Raw genomic sequence first — 26,461 nt, 5'->3', positions numbered from 1 at the left:
ACACAATGATGGAATGTAGGTTCTTTGTGATTCATCTCGAATGGTATGGATGCACATATGTTGGTAGTTGAAATTTACCCACCAAATATTGTGAGCTCAAGTTCTTTTAGCTGCTATTGTCAAGGATTAGTTCCATTGATCATTGTTGGTAGAATAATCATTGGCCATGAGGATGAAATGAGGTTTAGAATTGTGGTATCTTTAGTCTATGACTATTGTTTATCTAGAAGGGTGTTTGCCTTCTTTGATTGCCAGGAACACAAATTTCTAATAGCTGTCTTTGGTTACTACTAATTTAAAAAAAATTATTTCTACTATAATTTTCATTCCACCTTGAACACAATTTTAATTAACCAAGCAACATATTGGATTGTCCACTTTAAATTGTGGCAGCAAGTTATTTCTACAAATCAATAATTTATTCCAATTTAGAAGTGCTAGCTACGTAACTTTACGAAACACACTTCCAATCATTACGAAACACACTTCCAATCAATCTCTTCCTATCCGTCTACTTCTGGGCAGTATTATCATAGATAGTGGGATGGACCTGCCCCCTCCCTAGAGATTTGTGTGCTAATGAAGTGATAGTGTTCTTATGGATCAAGTTTTTGTTGTTAGGGGCATGGCATAGCCTAGGGTATAGCAACAATGGTAGTATCTCTATGTCATAAATTCACCTTATTGCATTGAATAGGGTAAGCTCTCTATATTGGGCAAATCCTTAGACCTAGGTCTATTCCTTGGAAGTTCATTCGAAATGGCCTTGCCTATGTATCCCTTTTGAGAATTAGAGACTCCATAGTTCATACATCAATAATAGGAAGGTTTCATCCTCACAATTTGGGATGAGTTTCCATCCTCTCTATTGGCTCATAACCTTTAATTAAGCATTGCCAACATTAAACTATGAATACAAAACCACACAACAACCAGCTCATATGCACATCACATTTACACAATGACTAGTCCATGCACAAACATCACATGTACATAGTGATCAGCTCATACATACATCACATATACACATAGTAATTAGCTTGTACTTACATCATTTGTACATAGAATAACTAGTTGGCAAAAAGAAAGTGATTGTGACCCTATTGCATGCATCTTCCCCTTTACCTGTTGTGCATCCAATGCTACACCATGCATGTATCCTTATCCTGTTACACAGCCAGCTATGATGACGAGACAAGCATCTCATACTAATTGTTGCCATCACTAGCAATAGCATAACTATAACAACACAACACGTGGCCAGTAAAATATTTCCACAACCTGTTGAACCTTTTGAGTTGGTGGATTTTGATATCCATTGCCTACATGCTATTGGCAAAAGTCAGTCCAACCTAGTATGGTGTTGCTCTTGACATCTATTGGTTGCACATTACTAGTGAAAGCTAGTTAGGCCCTGTCATATTGTGGGCAACTTTTGACATCCATCACTTGTGTGTTATTGGTGAAAGTTGGCTAGAGTCTAGGATATGATGGTTAGTTCCTGGCATCCATCACCTACACGCTACTGGTGGCAATTGGATAGATCACACTAAAATCAGAATTAGTTCCCACATGTAGAGTCGTTTTATAGCCAAGTAAAAATAATTTGTGTCTTAAGAATTTACACGTAGATTGGTTAATCTAGTAACAATACCACTAAGTGATCTATAAACCTATGCACATGATTCTATAGGTTCTTGGGGTTAAATTATCAAAATAATAAAATTCAACCCACATGAGTTGGCTTCTAATTGATCACATATACTTAAAACTAATACAAATTTGTAAAATAAGTAATCTTAAAGGCCATTCATTTGCTTATAGTTCCGCAAGAAAAATAACTCAATTTTAGTACATCTATCACAAGGATTGATGTTAATATGACCTTTATCATGCATCCATACTATGTATGGGGAACCCTGAAATTCACAATCTGACAAGGTCGAATAAAGAGAGAATTAGTTGTACCCCTTTCATTCTTTTTAAACCATTAGGAGGACTGTAGAAATTTAGATGCGCAAATTCCAAAATTTGTATCTAATCATTCATAAACCAATAGTAACTTCTCTTTCCAGCCATTGGGAAACTCCGTATACTAACATATAGGCTAATGATGCAAATAAATGTTACGTAGATCAACTTTTCTTCATATTGTAGCAATTCATACAATAATACTAATGAGGCAAACGTATAACACGAGGTCAAGCATAGGGACAACCCCAAACTCTAGATCTAGTCTTCAAACTTCTCCTTTACAAACTTGGGTCATAGGGGCATCTTTTGCCCAAAGATTGCTTACATACGCACTTCCAAATAGGATAAAAGTCACATGTAGTTCTCCTCACATATTAATCTCTTAAGGAACCTACATTTTGATTCATATACCTAGAGCAAGTTATCACAGTCATAATGCTTGAAGCGAAAGTCAGGGGTTCAAGTTTTCTTATTGTCAATTTAATCATATCTATTGATTTGTACAAATTTTCAACAACACCAAAGAATACATAACACATTCGTATGCAACCGATAGAGACCATGGACATCTTATGGACATGAGGATAAAGATCGATAGGAAAACAATAAGAATATCACTAATGGGAATCAGCAATTTAAAACAAAATTCCTAGGTAGTCATGAAACTTCCATGACTTTCTCATTTCTCCATAGTGTTTGTTAGATTCTTCCCCATGATTTTCATTTCTATGTGATAGTCCTCCCTTCTTTTCTTCGAGTTTCAATTCGAAGGTCACCCTTTCATTTTTATTTTCCCTTTTCAGTTGTATTTTTCCTCCCTTTGAACTCAAATCATTGAACCTTCCCTTAGTTCAAAGTTCAAGTTCAAAGCGCACTTTAAAGATAGTTGTCTTCACGGCTTTGTTTCATGGTAAAGGTGAGCGCTTTGTTGAAAATTCATATTGAACTTGAACCTTTGAACCTTTCAAGTTCAAGGGTCAAAGTTGATCATGCGTCAGTTATGTCTTTGCTCGTTCGTTGTCCTTTGGTTGTTATGCCGTGGAGATTGTTTTATGTTCTATTTTGTGTTATTCCTCAAAGTTGAATTTGAACCTTTGAACCTTTTGGTTCTTGGTTCATGGTTCAAAGTTTGAAATTCATAGTCCGAGGCTTCTTTTAGAAGTGGTGCGTGTATCATGGAGGGAAAATGGCAGCGGGAAAGGGGAATATTCCGGGTATTTCAAAATTTTAGTTTCTAATTATGGCAAATAATCGTGGTAATTCGTGTGTCGTGTGATGGAATGACCTGAAATTAAATGCATGCCGGTTATCCATCAAATCAGGTGTCAATTCACACGAGCTTACTTAGCCAATGATCTTTTTGTTCTCTTGACCACTCATCCTTATAGTCTCACATATTTTATAGTGTCAGAGAGGATCCTCAGACCCATCTCCTGTAAACTTTGGGAGTTTCTTTTTTCAATGCTTGGAATCGTTGAGGGAGTCACCATTTTTCTTACTTGATGTGTTCCTTGTTCCTTGGACTTGATTTGATTGTTTTGACCTTTATGTTCCAGTGCCTGCCTTGCACTTTTGACCACGTACGAGTCCTCTACACGTCCTCCTCTAGTGTTGCTCGCACTCTAGTTATCTTTAGAACTGTTTTTGCACTCCTTTTATTCAAGTGTCTTTGGCTCAGTTCCTCCAATTCTTGGTTCTTTTGAAATGAATAGCTCTTTGATGCGACATATGTTATTCTCAAATGTTTCATTTAATTTGTTTTTGGGGTCTCCTTCTCCCTCCTCTTCGTTTGATGTTGACTGTACAGACAAACTTCTTGCTTGGTTAGTGGGGTCTTTATATGCTTCGTTAGGGAGCAATAGGTGTTTGGCTATCTCCTTCCGCTCTCCCATCATATGTTCTTTGGTGAAAGTTTTCCTCTCCAGTTGACTACAACTTTGGTTGACGCTTTGGCTTTTTCTTTTGATAGGCTTGGACTTTTTATCAGAGTTACTTGGATTTCTTCAGTGATTCTCCTTAGTCTCCTTTGTTGTTCTTCTTGCTCTGTTAGCTGTAGGGATCTTCTCATCGATCCTTTTGTCACTTCATGACCGCTTGGAATTCATTTCATGTCTTTGTTAGGCCGCATGAGCATTAATTCTTGGGGATACGTCCTCCACTAGTGTCACATTTCTCTTCCTCCGTTTGGTTCCTCTCTTTGTATCGTTGTAGTATTTGTTGCCTACATTGTTCTTGATCCCTCTCAACTTGAAGTTCTTGCAAGATGATGAAATGGTGTGCAATGAGCCTTGACAATTTGTGCAACAGATGACTAACCTCTTCATTGACGGTTAGGTTGTCCCACATGGTGTCTTTAGGGACCTCTCTTTTGAGAGCTTCTTGTAATGTCCCCACTTCTCTAGTTGCTATCCAGATGCTTAAATTCACCTGTCACCCATCTTCACAGGTGAAGTTCAGTGTTGGGAGATGATGGGTTAGCCAAAGGGGATCTATACTTAGACAAGTTTTAATTTGGTGGGCCATTTAAAATAAAACTTTATAATATTAAGTTATAAAGTTACTTTTTCTAAATTTAGAAAAAGTTAATAAAAAGTAAATAAGTTACTTTATGATGAAATAAGTAACTTTATATTTAAAATTACATTGCACTTTTCCCTAGGAGGTGAATAACTTAAAAAGTGGTCAAAATTTCATGATGAAATAACCCTCTTGCTGGGCGTACCTTTTTAAGAGAAGAAGATTCTTTTGGAATCTTGAAAAGATGCTTTTAGGGGTTTGATTTGGGGTTTTAGAGAGAAAAGGACTTGTACGTGCATTTTGGGCATTCATTGTTTATGTTGAATTTTTGGAGAAATCATATTTTTCAGGTCTGCAACGAAATTGCAGAGTGCTGGAGCAAGTTTGGAGACGTAATCCTCCAACAACTTGATGATAGGACGAAAACCCTTCATCAAACATCACCCAATTTGCAAGAGAAGTCTATATTTGGTCCTCAAAAGGGTTCGGACCAGGTAAATGAAGGTAGCAGCAGCATTAAAGGATACTGATTTTCAGATCTGAGTGAGGAGGAGTTCCAATTTGATGAGTATTGTGCATATTCTAGCCAGTCGTACTTCCTACACCTAGCCGTACCTCTCCAATCTGCCTGTGGAAGCCAATAAAATAATTGAGAGGGTTTCAGCTTGGTCTTACTGCTCAGAATTCATTGTCAGCAGCCTATAAGAGGAAGCCATGTGTTTATTTGGATGAATTCACCAAATCGGAGCTACATCAGCAAATTAGAGGGAAATATTGGGACAAATTGTTGCTCTCCTGGCAAGGTTTCAGAATAAGCATCAGGATTGCCTATTATTCATTCATTTGTTTTTGTTAATTATTGTGTAGAAGAATAAAGTGTATTGGAGCTGTTCCTGCGCATTGGAAGCACCTGTAGCAGTACATTCATTCAATAAAGTCAATTCAGGAGCTTCTAGGCAAGGCGTTGGATCACTGGTAGGCCAAATTTGGCATCTAGATTTAATAATTCATTAATCTCTCACATTTGTTAGTTGCTGATAATAAATCAGTTATTCTCAAACTTTAATTCAGTAGATGTATTTGCAATTGTTAGTGATTCCTATTTGCATTGTTCATTATATCAACCAAAAAACCAAAAAAAAAAAGTATAAAACTTCAAAATACACCAAAAGAAGCAAAATACCCTTCGCTGATCAGGAAAATCAGATTCAGAAACCTAGACAGTTTGAGTTAAATTATAGTTGGCATCTTTCACTTCCTTCCGAATGTGTTCCTTTAATGAGATGTACCGCAACTTCACAAGTCCTGTGTAAGTTGGTCTTCCCTTTCTTCGTTGGCTTGTATAGGTTCATCTTTGGGCTGTCCATTACATTGCCATGATTCCCTTTATAAGTTATACTTTGCCAGGGTTCGAAGAGGCAACAACACCAAATGTTTACTCGTTAACTCTACTTGAATGACTAGCAAGAAGTAAACAAAATAACAGAATATAAAAATCATCCACAACAATGTTCTAGAAAGATATGTTGTTCCATTCATTCATTCATCAGATATGCAATAGATACAAGAGTTAATACATGCTGTCCCCGACTATATGTACAATGAGAATTATATAGCATAGCCAATGATGGTTGAAAATGGGAACCGTCAGTAACTACCAACTGACAACAAATTGTCGGGGACTAACTTTTTAATTACAAAACAACTTATTTTAATTTATTTACAAACTATGGTTTTCTTTAGAAAAATGGCGGCATAATTATGACTTGACCAAAAATTCGCCCAGACTACTATTTGATTTTTTTCACGACCTTCCAAAATTGTGTCTTGATATATCTTTGCAACTTGGCTTGGATAACTTCTGAAATTGTGTTAAATAACCTGCATGAGCTGCCTTTAATTCCTCAAACTCATGACTCCTCCAAAACATGGCTCTCTTAAAACCTACGCAAAATTAGTTCTCATTTCCTTTTATGATGATTAACATCAAGGAAATCTTATTGGAGATAACGGTTGAGGTAAATCTGTATAATATCGGCCAAACATCTTGAATGACCTTTATACAATTGACTAGAAGTAAATAGAATGATTCAGATGGAACACATAATGAAACTATACCACAAAACCTAAGATATTTGGAGTATTTTCCCTTTTGATGCTCAACTTGACTGTCTAAAATTGAAGTCTTCAATTACAATTTCAAACTGCAAAATCTTTCAGCACAACAGGAATTCTTGAATGTAATCGCACAATTAGCTAGGTGGGTTTCTGTCCACAAAATTGATTACATTTAGCATCAAAGGTGATCCTTAAATGGAATCAATGTTAACGAAATGAGGGTATTCTTCTCCATTTCAGAATCCTTCATTACCAATTTTATAAGTTAACTTTTGATATAATATTAGGATCGTGCTAATGCCACTGGTGTTTTTATTCTCTTGATGATATTTTGTTTCTTAATATATAAAATTTAAATATTTGATTCTATAGGACTGAAATTTGCTATTGTTTGATACAGGCTATGAGGAACTGCAATACAAGGATAGAGATAAAGAAAGCAAGATTGCTACAAATGAGATTATCCCTCTTGTTCAAAACACTAAGGTAGATAATACACCTTTGGTTGGACTGAATGCCATGGAGCGCGCAAAGTCTACTCTAGAAGACTTTGTAAGTTTGAATGCTTTGCCAGATGCAGACTCAGTTTTTGCTTTGTCCTTATATTGTGTAATACAAACCAAATATCGAGCAATCAAAAGCATTTAATGTAACAATTGTAAATTTATTATTATAGCAAAAGTTCCCAATATGATTGAGATATATGTTGTGAATGATGTTCTAAAGTATTTTAATTATGTTCTTTGACTTTTTCGATTCATCTTTGGAAATTTTCTGCTTTGCATTTTGTATTTTCCAACAGCCAAAATACTCTTTTGTTGGTAGTCCAAACTGCTACTTTCCAAGCAATTAATCTTAGCTTGCCATTCTCTCCATAGTATAGCTTTGAAATCTTATTCCTTTGTATTAATTATGTGGTTGAGAAATCTTTGATGCTTACTTTTGTTCTATTGTATGAGGGTTGATTTGTGTGATTTTGAAAGATTTTTCTAGTCCTAATGGTGGTGAATAATAGTTTTCTATGCTTTTTTGCAAAGATTGCTTCTTATTGATCCATCCTAACCTATCATTTTCTCTTGTCAACAAGGAGAACTTGAGTTTTGGTCTTCGTCTTCATATATTGTCCAATCCTATCCTTTTGTATTTTGGATCAACAAGGATTTGTAGTTTTTGAATTGCATTGATGTTACCATTTTTTATGAGGTCCTTTTGTGAACCAATTAACTTCTTTGTTTTGTGAATCTTTTCAGTTTGAGTAGGATGACATATCTTGGTGATGTTTCCTCTCTGAGTAGTACATATTTTTTTAATTGGGGGTTTGGTAATGGGGCCTACAAACTTTGCCATCAACCTGCAGGGATGTCACTTTTTAGTGCCAAAATTGGTACCCGTACGAAACTTAACATGCAGTAAGATTGTAGTCAGGAATTATGTCATTCTTGTCATATTATCAATGCCAATTAAGTTCTCCTTGTTGAATTGCCAAGTCATTAAGTGTTGGTTTATTTTTGTCAAGCTAACGTTGTTTGCAGATTGCTGGTGGATGAGGAATTCCAACTGAAAGAGATGCAGGTTTCAATGGTTCAGGAGCTCCAGCATAGGAAGAAGGATGGATGGAAGGGGGTTTGGAGCTGAAGGAAGACTGGCAGTGATTGGTAAAGTCACAGGAGGGAAGAAACAAGCCCAAATTGCGTAAAAGGAAGAAATAAAGATCGAGTGTCAATAAGTTGCACTTTTTAGTGACTCAAGGTAGGGAATTTCATGTCAAGATTGGCAAAGAATACCTAAAGCTGCACCCATGGAAAGGAAGACACATAAGTGATGAGTGCCATTCGTGAGTTGTAAAGCCGCAGAAAAATGCAATTGCAATGGTGAAGCTTGATAAAGAGCATGACGAACATGGATGAAGATGCATGGGTTTATGTGTGCTAGCTTAAAAGTGCAATGTGGGTGGTAAGTTGTTATTGAAAACATGCCAAACTTGAAACATGAAACAAAGTCACACTTTTTCATAGGTCGAGCCAGTTAAAAATGGTGAAATAGGTGGCAGGAGATGATCAAAAGTGTGACCAGCATGAAGACAGGTTAAAATAGAAGTCACTGTTTTTTAATGGTTGGGCTAGTCTAAATCAACAGCTAAGATGACAGAAGAAGCACAAAATTATGCTCCAAAGTATAATCCAGTTATGTTGCTACTTCTAAGTGGCAGTGCCAACATGAAACCATGCCAAGGGGGGAAACAAGTCTAGTGAATCATGCCACAAAAGAAACATTAAAAAAACATAAGTGCAATGGCTAATTTTAAGTGGCAAAGCCAATAGAAAGTTGCACTCCAAGTGGCAATTGATAACTGAAATCACAACCAGTGAATAAGGGCTAAGAGATAGAAAAAGAAAATCACACTTTATCTCTAGCATAACCACTCTAAAAACACAACTCAACTGATGAAGGAACAGTAAAAGTGGGATGACGCAGTAAATTAAAAAATTTAAGTGATTAGCACTGATCCTTAGAGGCAAAACTAGTTAAAGATGCAATTATGGTGGTGAAGTTCATCTAAAACAGCTACTTGACCGAAGGAGAACCCAAAGTAAAGTATAGTGCAGTTTTTAAGTGGCATTACAACTTGGAAAAAGCGACTTAGATGGTAAATATGGAAATAAACTATGGTTAGTTCAGATACAATTCTAGAGAGGAAATCACATTTTTTTTGTTTAGCATTGCCACAAAAATATAGTGTGATAAAAAATAAGTAATTGCCCAAGTAGAATACCAATGGCAAGTTGAATATTTTAAAGCAAAAGGCATTGAATCATGGCCATTCATTGACATAGGTGACCTATTTAAGAAAGGAAGTAAATTTTGAAGTAGATGAAAGCCTATTTCTGCCTATTTTAAGTGTCGATTGTGTTTGTTAAAAAAGATAGGGATTAGGGCTGATTTACAGGCATCTTTGAAGCATTATTTTATTATTATTATTATCCTCAGAAGCTTCTTTTAGAGACTTGTAACTAAGTGCTTTGAGCACATAGAAAGTTATGAGAATTTGTGTTAGACTTATGCTGCAGAAGTTTTCATTTAGCTTCAGAGTTGTTTTATTGTGTTAAGATTGAGAAGTAATAAGAAGATTTGTGTTCAATTTTTCTTAACACTTGCCATCTATTCTTGATGAGTAGCCTTGATGCAGATAAGGTTGGAGAGTAGTGAAAGGCCACCAATTCTAGCAGATCCATTCAAACTTCAGTTTATAAATGCATTAAGACCAATAACAATATATATTAACAAGTCAATTTCAAAGTTCATAATTCACATTACAAGTTCTTAAATGCACACAACCTAGCAACAAAAACTCATTAGTAACTCAGAAATTAGATTACCCTATTACAGGCATGCAGCTTAGCCTAAAAGGCATTACAAGCAGCTTAGAGATTATTTGAAGACATTCCCTATTGACAGTTACATGGGGCCAGCTAGAATAATACTTAGCTTCTATCTTTTTCCATAATCCCTCTGCCAGATATCTGTTCTTTCTTTGGGTCAATCCACCTGCAAATGCTTGCCTCCCTACAAGAAACAATCACCTGATATTTATTGGAATTTGTTGCCTTGTCAATTAAACAATTGGTAGCAAGATAAAGCTACTACCCAAGAAAGACTGTTGAAATTATTGAAGTAACACAATCTGGGATAAGGTAACGCCTGAGAGGAATAAACAAGATTGTAGCGAGAGGATGAAACATTTGACAGAGATTCATCCACATGAACACCTAGATCGCGAACATAGGAAAAGGCATTAGTCAAAAATAACAATGATAGTAATTGCTGATCATAATTGCTGTATTTAAGATTCCACAACTTCACTAAGTCATCTAGCATGGAAAGAAACATATGTCAGCCACAATCCAAATTATCCAGCATAAATCGAGCTCCAGTCTCCAGTCAAGTGGTCCCCAACACACAAGATAACGCTTTGAGGAATAGTCACGTCCAAGATATGCAGGAAACCAAAACGAAGTGCCCATTAATAAGTCTAGCCTATGTCCAAGCACAAGACAACAAAATTGACTCAAGAAAAACAAAGAATCGGCAAACACAAAATAATTAGAACAAAGCCAAAATCGATAGCAGGATTGCAGGTGACCTGGATGCTCCTGCATCAAGCTAAACTCATATTCTTTGTGGAATGGTTCTTATGTTAAATCAATCCTATTGTTAATACTAATTCATTGGTCTTTGATTTAACCATTGAATAGTGTTTTGTTTTCAATTTATATTTTTATTTAATTACAAAATAGAAAATCTTGTGGTGAGATAAGTAATTTTAGTCTTATGTTTCTTCCTCCAAGACCAAAAAGATTGGTCTCGATTGTTTTCAAGCATTTTGTTTATATGTGAAAAACCCCAGAAGATAATTTGTATAGTGTGCATAACTAACACTCTAGTTTGTTGTTTTAGATTTTAGAAATATATTAGATCGGGGAGCTTCCCTTGCAAATTTGAAGAGAGGATTTCCCACATGCTATTTCAGTTTTGATTGTCCTAAAAAGGACAAATGAAAATGCTAACACTGCTTTTTACTACTGCTCTACTAGCAGGAATACCACTGCCTTACAATTCAACTGGTGGGAATTTTGCTTTCTTACAATTCAAGTTGCAGGGATAGTGTGCAACTTCTTCTGTGGGGTATACTACTCTCATCATCTCTTGCCTTCTCCAGCATCTCTTGCAGCCCAGCTTCTCTTTCCTCCAATTTCTCCTTTGCTTCTTTGCACTCCATTTTTTGTGCTCCAACTTTTTCATCACTTGTAGGGATATCACTTTTTTCCTCCATCCTCCAATTTCTCCTTCGCTTTTCCTATGCTCTATCTCTTGCACACCTGAAAATCCTATGTCACTTGTGGGGATATTGTAAAGGCCCCTGACCTTCTGAACTAAATAACTCAGTTTACTTGGTTTAGCATTTTGTCAAACAGTTGACAGGCTGTCAATGAAGGTCGGATTTTTCTTCTTTTCTGTAGTTTTCTGTGGTTTAGTTGTCCCTGTTGCATTTTGATGTAGATAGGTTTTCTTTCATAGGCATTTCCAACATTCAAGTCACAATACATTGTCATACATGAACATATTTTATTCTTTCATTATGCACCAAACTGGAAATTACAAAGAACTAGATCACTAATTTTCTTTTCAGAATTTACTGTTTGCATACAATTTTCAATTATTGATAATTTGATATTACCACCAATTTCCAAATTACAATATGCTAATCAAAATTTTCAGACTGAATCAATAAAGAACCTGGCTTAATATAAGTCTCCACGCCCAAAAGTCAATGTCCCACAAGCTCGACCTGCTGCAACCTACTCATCCTCCATGTGCCAACTCACAAGTGAACCCAGAATTGCTTTCTTCAGTTCGAAACCTTCAACAGCAGCTAAATATTTGTTCCCAGCACATTACGGCTCAGCGAAAAGTGCACCCCATGCTTCTCACAACTCAGAAAATCTCCTTTGGAGGTGCGGCAGCAGTAATCTTTATTCCCAGTATAAAGTTCAATGCCCAGTTTATAACTTAATGCCCCAGTCAAGGTCAAATTCACGCCCAGCAAATGTTTCTTTTATGTATAGCTAGTTAATGTCTTCATCCAGCATGAAGGTTTAATTCGCCCAGCAGAGAGTAATCGCTCTATTTGCAGAATAGGGAATTTCTGAATTGCATTAAGTGTTTGCAGACTTTGTGAACTTAATTATTCGCTTGTGCCCTGGCGGCCCCTGTACGTTGTCTTTCTTATTTGCTGAAGCTATGTCGCTCAATACCCACGACTATGCTGTGATGTGCCCTGCATGCTTAACCATAGTCTTTTCTGCAACTAGAACATTCAATGCCAAGTATTACAGTGCTAATAATAAATTCTTTCCACTTCAACGTGTTCTGCAATGTAAGACAATCCCAGTCTGAAAAAAATTGAACTTTTCCTTCAATGCCAAATTTATCTTAAAGAGATTTCCCAAACCTGGTCTCTCACAGGCAAGAGAAATGCCACACTTGAGGGATTTCGTCCCCAAATGCCCAGAAAATTTCCAGAATTAAATCCAGAAACACAAATCCCAAGAATACACAATTTCCAAGATGTCTTTTCCAGCATTAAATGCCCTTATTTAAGACCTCGTTTGGGCTCCAATCCCAATGCACCAAGAATGTGGGATAAATAACTTCCTTTTAAAATACCACTTCTCACTAAGTGAATAAAATGTACCTTTTTAAAATAAAGCGACTTTATAAATAAATGTACTTTAATTTAATAGTCACTTTATTAATTTAAACTCCCTTTTTCCTCTGAAAATACCTCTTTCAATAATATAATAATATTTTGACACTTATGGTCACTGTCTTATGCGCCCAAGAATTAAAACCTTTTGCCCCGGTTCCAACGAGCTATAACACTAAGGTTGGAATTAAATATTTTTATTAAATTTAAGCAACCTTTGTAAAATAATTAAAATAACTCATTAATGCACCAAATTTGCGAAAACTTGTCAGAAAACATCGGAATCAAGTTCCGATCACACCAGAGTGATCCTGATGACAAATAATAGCAACGAGGTCGATCGGTGACTTACTAAAAATAGACGGCTTCTCCAAGATTCTTGGAGACCAATCCAGAGGTCAGAAATCACTTCGGAAAGTGGCGTATAACTCCAATAAACCAATTGAGCTCATCGGAAACATCAAATTACTCATCTGAACAAGCTAACGTGAACCCAGAGTGTTAGCTATTACAACTTGCTAGAGAACCTGAAAAATTGGGGACATTACAGATATCACTCTACCTCCATCCTCTAGCTTGCCGTGCACTTCATCTCTAGTCCTTTGTTATGCTCCTCCATATCTTCTCCTCTTGTGCTTCTCCAACTCTAGCGTGCTCTTCTAGCTTCACTTGTGGGGATATTGCTCTACCTCCAGTGGGATACCACTCAATGAATTAGGAATATTGCTTCAAGACACTCACAGGTGCTAAATCAAAATGCCGCTCGGGGAGATTTGGACTTTGGTCTCCAACATGGAACCAAGTGCCCCTACCACTTGACCACATCCCTCCTGGCATAAACAAAAGTACATTTTGCTAGCATTCTCTGGTCTAATATTTCATGTGTTTGCATAGACTCTTTTCATTCACTCTCTATCCGATTTTAATTTACTATGCTTTCTGTCGTTATGTCCGATTGATGGTGCATTTATTAATAACAAAGCTATATCTTCTTGTTGTTAAACACTTTCTGTTTCTCTTGTTTTGATCTTTTAGTTTAATATCTGGTTGGTTCTTACCAACGAAAGAGTAAAATTCAAGTGCTCCCCCTATGCAATAATTTCCTTTATTAAATTTGTTGAATAATAGTTGTTGTGCTTCCTATTATTATAAACTTTGCAATGTTCACTATTTTCCAAACATGTAAAATCAATGTTGATATTCTTTTGAATTCTTGTCAACAAATTTCTAAATACTATTTCCTTTTCTAGGGCTGCATATAGTTTTGATACAATTTTGTAGCTTCACGTGGCTCACTTTTTCAGTTTCTATTTCTGGGGTGTGGGATTCTAGGAGTTTTGTTAGAAGAGCACTTAGAATGGATTTAACAATGATCACACTTCTTGCTTTGGAGAGTCCTTCATCATTCGTCAAGTTATAATAATCCTTTTCTTAATTTTTTTGAGATATAGTTTCAGTCCCTTTCCTGCTTTTGTTGACAACATACAGCCTCCATATATTTTTTGATTGGCTTTTCAAGTTCTTACGGTATATTAGGGCTTTGGGGAGAGATTTTCCATTATTTATTTCTTTCTTTACTATGTGATCTTATAGGAAGCTAGTATTCTCACCATTTTTTTATTGGTGGGTGATATTGTATGTTTTTCTAGTTATGTAAAAATAAGGCTATCTTCTGATTTCTGTCTCCTGATTTTGGCTAAGAGAATTGCTTCTTGGAATACACATCAAAATGGCTTTTGTCTTTTGTTGCAAATACTGTGGGCAACACTTTGATAAATATGGAGGCAAATCCCTTTGAACTTCTCAATGCATTTTGGTTTACCCCTAGGGGAGGATGTATGTTGCTCAGTTTACTATTAATTATCAGATGGACATTCCTCAATTGTCCTTTCTTAAAACTCAAGCTTTTTTTGGTTATAGCTTGTTAGGCTCTGGTTATACATGAAGGGTACAATTAGGGCTGATAGCTATAATAGGTATTATATGTTTCTCTTGCATGTTGGAGTGTGATATAATTGTAAGGCAACTCTTAATGGATTATGAGGACATTAGTTTTAAAACTAGGAAAATATATATTTCTGTAAGTTCAAACAAACATAAATATGTTTTGTATTGTCAGTAATGATCTGTTATTGCATTGAGCGTTGAGAAAGAAAGAAAGAAATTATATAATGTCCATGAGTGAGGAAAATAGGCCAATGGGACTAGAATGTACAACTGTAACAATAGCAAAGTACCTAGGCAAATCAGACCCTAGACTCAAAGTAAACACAATTAAGCAAAGTAACAATGCTTTAAATTGGATGCCCTAGGTTCATGAGTATTTGAAAATTTGAATGATCACAAACATGAGACTGTGAGGGGCATAAAAAAACTCATTGTGTACGGGGCATACCAGTAGCAAAAACACCCTCATGGAAACCTTGACTGCCATTGCTAACATTAGATTTGGCGTCCTTTATTTTTCTGGATGGCAGTAGAAGTGGATGTCCCCAGTACCTGTATGCCCATAATGATCACGATGAGGATACTTTCTGTTTTTATTTGTCTTATTCTCTTGATACCAAAGCCTAGAAACTCCATCATTAATAGTTATTTACTATCTTAAAAGTTTAATTAACATCTTTAAGGACAGTATTCACTGTGTAGGCATTGATTACTGTTTTAAAGACTGATAATTGTGGTTGTATTTAGTATCCATTGGGTGTCATATATATTTGTGCACATCAGCTAGGCTATAGCCACTTTAATTTGTTCACATATTGCTTTATGGATGTGAGTTATTCATGAGATTCTAATTTCTGTTTCAAACAGCATTTTCTTTTCTTCTTTAAATAATTGACTCAAAATGTTCTGCCATCCATCATTATTATTTATTTTAATATTGAGAGGTGCTTTTTTTAATTAAAAAAAAGAGTATTAGAAGATGTGGATTCTGCTAATCATGGCAAACATGCTGACATGTTCTTGTATTCTCTACTCAGTGCAGATCATATTTTATGTTCCATGATCTGGATGTGCATAGACTTGAAACACTGTTCAAATATCTTCCAATCCTCACATTTGTTGAAAGTTATATCTATCAGGTGTTTGCAGATTTAGTTTTCATTAGTTTAATTTTTAATCTAGATGTATGGAATATGATTACTCAAATAGCTTTCTCCAATGGCTAATTCTTTCTTCACTTTGTCTTAAAGTTGGATGGGCTGAATGAAGAAACTTTGCATCCATCTGTGAAGGGGAGATTTATTTGTCAGGTAACTATTAAAAATTCTCATGATGCATGGAAGATACAACAAGTGGTTGTAATGGTTTAGAATTTAAGCTCAAAAGGATTTTGTCCAAAAATGTAAAAGTTCAAAATCGGGGATTTTCCAGGAGTCTTTTAAAACAGGACAATTTTCTCCATTGATTGCCCTAGAGACTGACCCTTTTAGGCCATTGCGCTCTGTCTTGGAAGTAAGAGGGTTAATGACAGAGAGGTAAGGGTTTAAATACTTCACTTTTTCATATTGAATGGATTGTATTCTTCTATATACAAGGTCAAGGAATTGAATATTTTACCTATACTCCTAGCTGTAGGACTTATTTATTTTGTTATAAACATCTGTGTCCCAACATGGTTCAGGATTGACAAGGAGTTGAGAGATGGTGTACAATATTGGACTCTTGAAAGGTTTCTATGCAACTCTGTTTTAGAAAATAAAGAGGTACATTTATATTGATTGCAGAAATTGTTAAGTTATTATTTGGGGAGTTATACAAAGTGTAAATGTATGCCACTTTTCCCCTGTTTTTATAGGCACTGTTTATCTTCAAAGTGATTGACTTGCATCTTTTATTCAACAATTGATAGAAACTTAAGAATTAAGTCATTAATGGATGCATGTGATGATAACTTGCTTTAGATGCTTGCTCATTTATGGATATTGATTAGACAATGATGGAATTGTCTGAAAGGTGTTGTTCTGAACTGCTTATAGGGTTAATGAGTTGTATGCTGCAACTTGAATTGGAAATAAGCCAGATCTAGGTCTAAATTGACCTATTTTGGATGTATTCTCCTAGTTATTAATTGGTTTTTTGTTGTTTTTATCCGAGCAGCAAAGATTGTTCTTGGGAATAAATTGGCAAGCAATTTTATTTTTTTCAAAAATTCATGAATTTATAGGGGAAAACCAGGTGAGGTTTTCAGAGGAAAAGAAAAAAAATATGGTTACTGTTTTCAGGGAAAATAATTGCTGCACAGTAAAAAATGAGAAAAAATTAGAATAAAATGTAGCAAATGTGATTTTTGAATGTTTAATTGGTTATAAAATCGAAAAATATCACCTGCATGGGTTGGTTTGAAAGAAATCATGATTTTTTGAGTGAAAAACTGAGGAAATGGCTGAGCAGCAAGAAATTGTGATTTTCTCATGATTTCTGCTTCTAGGGTTTTAACATGTGTGTGGGCATGTGAGCGAGTGCGCGTGTATGTGAAGAAACATTTGTATGCATGTAAGTACACTTATTTTATGTGTGTGTGTGCTCTAGTAAGTAATCCGTTTTTGTGTTTTTAGGAAATTTGCAGTGTTCATGTATTTTCTGAATTAAAGAAATGACTGAAAACAAATGTGGAATTATATTAGCAAACCCTAAACAAACTATAATTTGACAGCAGCTGAAAGTAAAATGCAGCTTTGAATTATATTTAATTTATGAAAAACTGAAAGCAATGTTTATCAAAAACTGTCATTTTGTTCCCAACTGTGCTCAATGTTTACTTCCGAAGGGAACTGGTTTAGAGTATGCAGAGTAAACAGTAGACAAAAATGTATCACATAGCAATATAACATAACAGTAATGAGCATCAGAACATGTCCAGAAAGATGTATCTTTTATTCCAAAATGTAATGTGTACAACCAATAATGTTTTCCAAGACAACCATGAAGTACATATAGTATCTGGGAGTTAGTTAAGAGTACCAACCGTCGACAACTACCAACAGCTACTCGAAAACAAATGTCATTACATCGCCAATTATTACCTAACAAAACATTTTTTATTCACTATGGCAAAACTGCCGACTTCTAGATGACGAAAAACAAAATTGGGGCTATGTAAAATAACAATTTACTGGGGAGCAGGGTGAGAGGACGTCCTTGGATCAATAGAGGATGCTGAAATGGATGTAGTCCTGGAGGTGGAAAGCCTCTCGCGAAGACGTTGCACTAGCCCCATACAGAGCTTCAGATCGCATTCTGCCACCAGCTCTCGTTCTTGTGATCTGTTCACCATTTGCACTACCTCCCTTAAATCCTTCTTGGACTTCTCCAACTCTTAGGCCATGACATTCTGGTGCTCCTCCAGTTTTGCCAACCTGACATCCTTCCCTGCCAAGACAATTTGCTGCTGCTTGTTTACTGCTATATCTGGTAATTAATTAGGGAAGTAATAATACATATGACAATGTATACTAGACATAAGAGTAAAATATATCTTTATTCCCAAATGAAATTATTACAAAGGAAGACAAGAGATGGTCGGCTAAGGATTACAATTAATCTGACTCTATCTTACTACCTTCCTTGACGATACACAACATATATAAAGGACCCGACGGTTGCCAAGAGGAGCACAACCATCAACAAGTTGACACTTATAACTACCCGAGAGTGACAATCTACTTAATAAAAACAATTAATACATTGGCAGATAACCAATATTATCGAACATAACAATAGGCATTTTATGTTGAATACATCATTCCCCCAAAAGAAAAAGTCGTCTTCCAGATGACAAGTATAGTTCAAGTAATATTCGGGAAAACTAAAGACAAGAGTGTAGACAATGACTTATATTGGACAACCCCAACTTGAAGTGTACTTGCCAAATCAAATGTGGGTTTGGGGGCAATGCCCCAAGCAGGGTCAAGGGGTAGCGCCCCTTGCGAAGTGTAGACGACAAGTATGCCGCATTAAATAACACTTTGTTATGTTAGTTTTAAATAAATGGCAATGTAATGTTCATGTAGGGGTTAGTTGGTAGTTGTCGACGATTGGTATCTCAGCCAACCGCCGGGTGGTATATATATGTCATATTGTATCGGGAACGAGATCATTGTTGTATCCATTACATGCTGGAAATACAAATATATCATTTTGCCACATGTTGTTGTGAGTTCTATATATTGTGTTGTCCTTTTGACCCTTTACTGCCATGCTTCGCCTCTGGATGTACCTCTGTGGCCACCCCTCCCCCTTCTTGCTGCCAATCCTCTCCAACATGACCACCCTCAACTGTACGTGGTGAGGGAGGTGGGGGTGCGTTTGGTGCCACGACGAACTTGCCCAGCCAATTGTCCAAGGATACATCCACATCTTTTGCTGGTCAATCCCTTGGTACTGTTTCAGTAGATGCAACTAGAATGGTAACTGCTGGTGCGGCCAATACTGCAACTGATACAGGGAGTGCGATAGGTACAGGAGATGCATGTATGATGCCAGTCATTGGTATGGGTACGCTAGCCACTATAAATCCATTGGTTGGTACGACGCTAGTATGAACATGTTTACTCCCCCATGCAATGGTCATGGGGGTGGTCTCCTCCAAACCCTCTGATGTAGTGACTCTCAAGACGGTTGCACGAGGTGATATCAAATGTGTTGTTGCGGAGAGCTGCGTAGGTGCAAACATAACGCGGCTCCCACATCCCTTGGGTGCCGTAGGGACTCTCTCTAGTACAATCCCCCCATTGTGGCTGCCCACTCCCTTCGGCAACATCATCTCCACTCTCAGCCAATATGTCCTCTGATTCCATAGCTTCACCTTCCAGCTGCGGCGGTCCTCTTTCCTCTCAATGCATGGCTACTCGAAAAGAATTGTCCTCACTGTCACTTTTGGTCGATGCCACTTTGGCCGTATCTTGTTCTTCTTCACCTGCACTTCCTCTTTTGCGCCGATCTCTTCACACGTCCTGCAAGTCTTGCCATTCTAGCCGTCTCTTTTTGCTTAGTTGGTCCTCCCCTGAAAGGTGTATCCATATGCATCCAATAGAACACTGGAGGTTTATTGGGTTCTAATTTGCTAAGGGGTTGGAACTGTCCCCAGCCATCCAAAGGTACTTGCATACGCATGACCTCTAGAAATAACCTGATGGCATGGTGGCCCATGTAGGTGGTCTTATGCTCGAGAGTTAGAAATTCCTTAATCCTCTCTGAAAGCACAGTCGCCCAGTCATAGACAATGCCCAATGTAATGCCATTCATCAAGCGGATCATCTATACTGCGATGTCCAAAGCTCTACTTGCACCCATTAGCTTACTTTTGATTAGGTCCAGAATGCATCTCCATTCGGCTGTGGCAATGTAGCTTTTCTTAATGTCTCGGCTGAATGTATTGCTCCAAAGCCCCTTCCATTGTTCGCCCGTGAGGTCACTTTGACACACTAACTGTAGCAGTCTGCGCTTTTCTTGTTCATCTTGCTAGCCAACTTTGCTACATTCACTCCTTTGGCTGGAATGCCAAATACTCTGGCACGTAGATGGAATACTTGCATAGTACTCGGAAAACTCGCGAGTGTTTTTGCTTTGCGAGTATTTATGACTTTAATTCGCACAAAAAATTGCAATGTTTTTGGGAAAAGCTCGCCGAGTTTTTGGTGAGTTTTTCACAAAAACTCGGGGAGTCTTTGGAAAAAACTCGCTTGCATTAAAAAAAAGACCCAAACATATCAAAAAATTATCTAATTTTTTTTTTTTCCAGTCACTCTCATTCTCTTCATTAGAATATATACATGAAATATAACATTCAAGTATAAGTGAGGACTTATACTTTAAGTTATATTTCATGTATATATTGGCAGGATGTTTGAGAGTGGTTTCAGATCTGTAGGAGTTATAATGCAAATTCTAGGTTTAGAAGATCTTTTAAATTTTCAAACAGTCAAATTTCAATAACTAGTAGGCTCCTATCAGCATAAGTGACATTTCAAAATGTCTTTTTCCTTTCTTATACTTTAAGTTATATTTCATGTATATATTGGCAGAATGTTTGAGAGTGGTTTCAGATCTGTAGGAGTTATAATGGAAATTCTAGGTTTTAGGTCTTTTAAATTTTCACACAGTCAAATTTCAGTAACCAGTAGGCTCCTATCAGCATAAGTGATATCTCAATATGTCATTTTCCTATCTTATACTTTAAGTTATATTTCATGTATATATTGACAAGATGTTTGAGAGTGGTTTCAGATCTGTAGGAGTTATAATGCAAATTCTAGGTTTTAGAAGATCTTTAAATTTTCAGACAGTCAAATTTTAGTAATCAGTAGGCTCCTATCAGTATTCTCTCGCTCTCTCTACCTCACTTTATCTGCCTCGATCCAAAAAGAGTTGAGGCTATATCCAAGATAAACCTCCTGAGCAGTAAGAAAGAATTGAAGTCCTTTGGTAAGATCAATTTTGTGAGGAAATTTATCCCCGGATTTGTTGAGATAATATGACCACTGAATGAAATGTTGAAGAAAGATGCTAAGATGGAATGGACAACATAAGCAAAGAAATCATTTGAAGAAATCAAGTCCACCATCGTTGAGGCTCCTGTTTTGGTCAGTCCAGATTATGCGAGACCTTTTTTATGTGTATTCATTCGCCTCAGAACATAGTTGTGTTGCAGTCCTTACACAGAAGAATGAAGATAAAGATGAACATCCCATAGCATTTATGAGCGCGCCGTTGAAAGATGCGGAGCTGAGATATCCGAACGTAGAAAAACAAGCTTATGCTTTGGTGAAAGCAATAAAGAAATTTAGACATTACATTTTGAGGGCAAAACTCATGCCATTGTCCTAGATGCAGCAGTTAAGACACTCCTTATGCAGAATGAATTAGGAGAAAGGAGAGGAAAGTGGGTTGCCACTATCCAGGAGTACGACATTGAGATCCAACCAATGAGACTTGTTCAAGGTCAAGCCTTAGCGCAAACTTTAGCAGTTGATGGACTCGGATTAGTCCAACAAGTCTATGCAATTGAGGATGTCGGTCCAAATGAATGGTATAAAGATATTGTTTGCTATTTATTGAACCAGAAATGCCTCGCGCATATGAGCCCTGCTCAGAAGAGAGCATTAAGATTGAAATGTCAACATTTTATGTTACAAGGCTCGGTTTTATACCGAAGAAATTATGAAGGAATATATTTGAGATGTGTTGGAAAGAATGAAGCTAAATAGATTGTGGAGCATTTTCACAATAGATTTGGGACAGGTCATGGTGCAAGCTTGGCTATTGCGCACCAAATTTTGAGAGCAGGCTATTATTGGCCTTCCTTGTTCCGAAATACTCATGAACATGTGAAGACGTGTCACACATGCCAGGTTGCTACCGTTTGAGAGAAGAATCCAGCTATGTTGTTGCAGCCCGTGATCGAGTCCAGACCTTTTTCTATGTGGGGTATCGACTTCATTGGTATGATCAATCTGCCTTCCTCTGCACAACACAGGTACATTCTAACTGTGATTGATTACTGTACTCGGTGGTCAGAAGCTCAAGCTTTGAAGCTATGTACTACTGACACTGTGATTAAATATTTAGAAGAGAACATCATTACCAGGTTTGGTTGTCCACATGCTATTGTTTGTGATAATGGTTCTGCCTTTACATCATTAAAATTTTCGAATTGGGCTTTTGAATATGGTATAACCCTTAAGTTTTCATCGAATTATTATCCTCAGGGTAATGGGTTAGCCGAATCAAAGAATAAGAATTTGTTGAGTGTGATTAAGAAATTGTTAGAGAAAAATCCAAAAGACTAGCACACACAATTGAGATTTGCCCTTTGGGCAGATAGAACAAGAGTGAAGAATTCATTGGGGACTTCCCATATTTTCTGGTATATGGCCAAGAGCTTGTCTTCCCCATACAACTAAGAATTCCTACACTGAGATTCATACAAGATTACATGGAGGGCGAAGATAGAGTGCAAACGAGATTGACACAGTTGATGAACTTAGAAGAAAAGAGAGATAAAGCATTAGAGAATTTCAGCAAACACCAGGGCGTAATTAAGAGATGGTTTGACAGACAAGCACGGGTAAAAGCCTTTAGGATTTCTGACCTAGTACTATATTGGGATAAAGCCCATGAAAGAAGGGGAGATCACGACAGATTTGACAAACTATGGAAAGGCCCCTATTAGATTGCTGAGATATTGGGAGAGAATGCATTCAAGTTGAGAACCTTAACTAGTGAGGAGGTTCTGTTGCCCATCAATGGACAAATCCTCAAGCATTACTTCCAACCTTAGGTTTCTTTTGAAGCCTACCCCTTGTATCATAGTTAGAATAGGTCTGCTTTGGTTTGCCTTAGTTTAGGTTTGCTTCCAGTTTTGCTTTAGGTTTTAGGCCAGCTTTGCATAGGTGTTAGTTCCGAGGGATATCCGCTTGTGATGTGGGAGTTGTTGTCAAGACACACTCTGCGTTTCACCAGGTTTTGTTTAGTCCATTTCTTGAGTGATACCTCATGAAGTTCTTTGAATTAGATATTATTTTTGTATAGTGTATCATAGGTTGAATCCATATTTGATAGGATTGGAAAACTTTTATTGTATTTTGACGCGGACATCATTTGATTATTATATTTTACACATTAATTTTATCCGAGTTATTATAGATTCTCAAGTGAAGCTGTGACTAGTGAAAAATCTTATATCCTGCTTCAGTGCCATTGTAATTCTCGAACCCTAGTAAGTTCATTACTTACGAGCCAAAGGAATTGACGGAATTTGAAAGTACGAGAAAAGGAAATATCAAAAGAAATGTTCGAAAAAAGAAAGAAAAGAAAGAAATGCAAAGAAATGAAATATCTAAATTGGCTAAAGGGAATATGCGAGTAACTCCATCGGGGCTATAAACGCTTGGCTGACAGTGGAGCAACATTCGTGAGGTTATAATTGGCCGCTCGCGAAGTATGGACATCTTACGTAGCTAGTCTCATTGGATCCTTTGACTGTACAATATTCTCGTGAAGGTAATGAATGCAATTTCACACACTTGGATAATCAATGACTAAGTAACTTGATACAATTCTTGGATTCCATCTTTTCAAATGTGTTTTCTGACCTTTGGCTATGTTATGCAAGGATTAATTGAAGATTCTAAGAGTTGGATTGAGCTTTGTTCTTGAAATGTTCTGGAACATTTCCTCAGTGGAGTCGCCAGATGTTGTGACGTTTTCACACATCGCCCCATTGCTAACGGGGACCCCCTCTTTTCTTGCTTTCCGCGTTGTTAGGTTAGGGTTTTGGCTGCTTAGTGGGCAATTTTGTGTTTTGATTAATTAAAAACAGGTTTTTGAAAGGAACCCGGAACCTTATTACATGGCAGGAGAAAGATAAAGCATTCAAGAAGCATAAAACAACAATGCTTGATCACCCATAGAACAGTTCCCAGTCAAAACAAAAAGGGAACACAAGACAAAGGGGGCAACTAGACAGCCAAAGGAAAGCACAAAGACAACATAGAGACAGGTTAAGGACAACTAAATGTTTCTCACGAGTTCTTCAGCATGAACCACCATCTGCTTCATATTGATCGCATAATTTTTCATTTCTCCCAGCTCTTTTTCCTTGATATCAACCTATTTCCGAGTGTTGGCCCTTGTTCTTTTTTCGCGACCCTTCTTCTCCATCTGATCCTTATCCTCCTCCTTGCCTTTAATCTATTCAAATTTGTTAATCAGGATGTCAACATGGGCAACAATGGCCTTAAGGATCTGGAAGTTTTGCTCAGCAATCCTCTTCACAGTAAGTTCCATCCTATCCACTCTGTTGACCAGATTGTTAAGGTTAGTATTCAGACCCTTATCATCTCTGATCCCTTCCAGCTCCTTCACCTTCTTTTCCGTTTCCAGAATTTTACTAACCATAGCCTCAATTGCTTCAGCCTTGTTAATAGCAACCATTAATTCTTTAACGTTTTCAGAGAGAGGCTTCTCACCCATAGTAGCCTTTTTGATCATATCGAGGTCAGTCTTCAAGTCACTAATCTCTTTCGCCATTTTGCTAATGACCTCACAAAAACCCTTGATGCTGTCATTACCAATGGCTTCATGATTGTCATTTTGATTTCCCATGTTGTTCTCCTGACCCTCATTCCGCATTCTCTGTGTGCTCAGGTTCTCCCCATGATCACCCTCCAGCATTTCATCTTCCTCCTTACCCTTATTATTGTCAGTTTTTTCAACCTCAGTATCCTCATCAGAAGAAATAATAATCTTCCTTTTCACCTTGTTTATCCCCTTACTTGTCTTCTTGGTCCTTTGGGTTTGCTTACCCATACCCTTTCTCTTCTTGCTTTTTATGAATTTATTATCAAAAGACTCGTCCTCAGAGTCTGAAATATCAGAATCCACAGCAATCCCCTTGCTCTTTCCCTTGGTCTTCCCCTTGTTGCTGAAGTCCTCAGACTCACCTTCAGTTTCAGAATAGAGATTTAACCCACTATTCTCACTTTCAGTATCATCATCCCTAATTTGTTTGCCTTTATTTATGGGTTTCTCAATAGTTTTCCCCTTCAACATCTTATAAACTAAAACCATTAAACCCTGGTGGAGGGCATGGTCTCTTTGAAAGTCTTTCTGCACTGCATGAGTAGTATGATCCATAGAGCATGCAAGATAGTAAGGTAGACTAACCTTTTCCCCATGGCGAAAGTGATTGAGCAACACAAAATGATGCCTATAAGCCCTTGTGAATCTCCCGTCCAAAGTTATGTAGCTGATGGTGGCAAACAACACAAACCTCCATGGCCTGCAAATACGTTTAGGGGAATGGAAAGGATTATCTGCCTTCACTAGTTTCCTTTTTTCACCATCAGTGACGGGAAACCTATCCGCAACCTTGTCAGACACACTTCGATCTCTGTAAAATTTAATACCTTCATTAACCATACCCGTAGCTTCAGCAATGACATGGGTACTGTTGTGACCATTTCATACATTGCCCCATTAAAATGGGGACCCCCTCTTTTTGCTTTTGTTTTGCCTGTTCTTCTCTCTGCTCTTAGGGTTTTGTGTGAGTGAGTGAGTTGTTTGGGCTAGGGTTAAGCCTTAGGGGTTTCTCTTGGATTTTTTCAAGCCGAGTCTAGTCAAATTTTGAAGGTTATTAAGCATCCTCCCGAAGATTGCGATTTTTGAAATAAGATGAGCCTGTCAGGAAGTCAGATATGTCTCAGGTTAGGTCCAGTCAGGGTTTTTTGAGGGAAAATTCAAATTTTGTCTAAGTGTTAGCATTTTGAAAGATAAAATTGCACATTTTTGCCTAGGTAAATTTTGATCAAATTTTGGAGGCGAGATGATGCCTGAAACATTGCAAATTCGCCCCTGTCCTTCACTGGAGGCTCAGGGCGAATTTCATTCTAAGTGCAATTTCTTGTTTGCGAAGGCTTGCTAACTGGTTCCCGGCCTTAAAGATGACCTAATTATGCCTTGTGAAATGATTGAAGATCTAAATTGTGGATATTTTAGCTTAGAAAGGTGAAATCGCTCCTGTCCCTCTCCCAGGGACCAAGGCGAAAATGTTTTTTAGTGCATTTTGGTCTCTAACTTTTT

The 26,461-nt window shown here is 37.1% G+C and overlaps 1 protein-coding gene across 1 annotated transcript in view; it reads left to right on the top strand.

Moving 5' to 3' along the window:
• LOC131078956 (uncharacterized) overlaps positions 1 to 26,461 on the top strand; it is a 129,540-nt gene that overhangs the window by 28,676 nt on the left and 74,403 nt on the right. Inside the window, exons 4-8 of the mRNA XM_058016809.2 lie at positions 7,010 to 7,161; positions 15,859 to 15,960; positions 16,072 to 16,131; positions 16,253 to 16,356; positions 16,503 to 16,584. Of these exons, the coding sequence (XP_057872792.2) occupies positions 7,010 to 7,161; positions 15,859 to 15,960; positions 16,072 to 16,131; positions 16,253 to 16,356; positions 16,503 to 16,584 (500 nt within the window). The remainder of the gene's footprint in view (positions 1 to 7,009; positions 7,162 to 15,858; positions 15,961 to 16,071; positions 16,132 to 16,252; positions 16,357 to 16,502; positions 16,585 to 26,461) is intronic.

This window comes from Cryptomeria japonica, chromosome 10 (genome assembly GCF_030272615.1).
Source record: "Cryptomeria japonica chromosome 10, Sugi_1.0, whole genome shotgun sequence".
Taxonomy (NCBI): Eukaryota; Viridiplantae; Streptophyta; class Pinopsida; order Cupressales; family Cupressaceae; genus Cryptomeria; species Cryptomeria japonica.
This window is presented reverse-complemented; position numbering and strand designations above follow the sequence as displayed.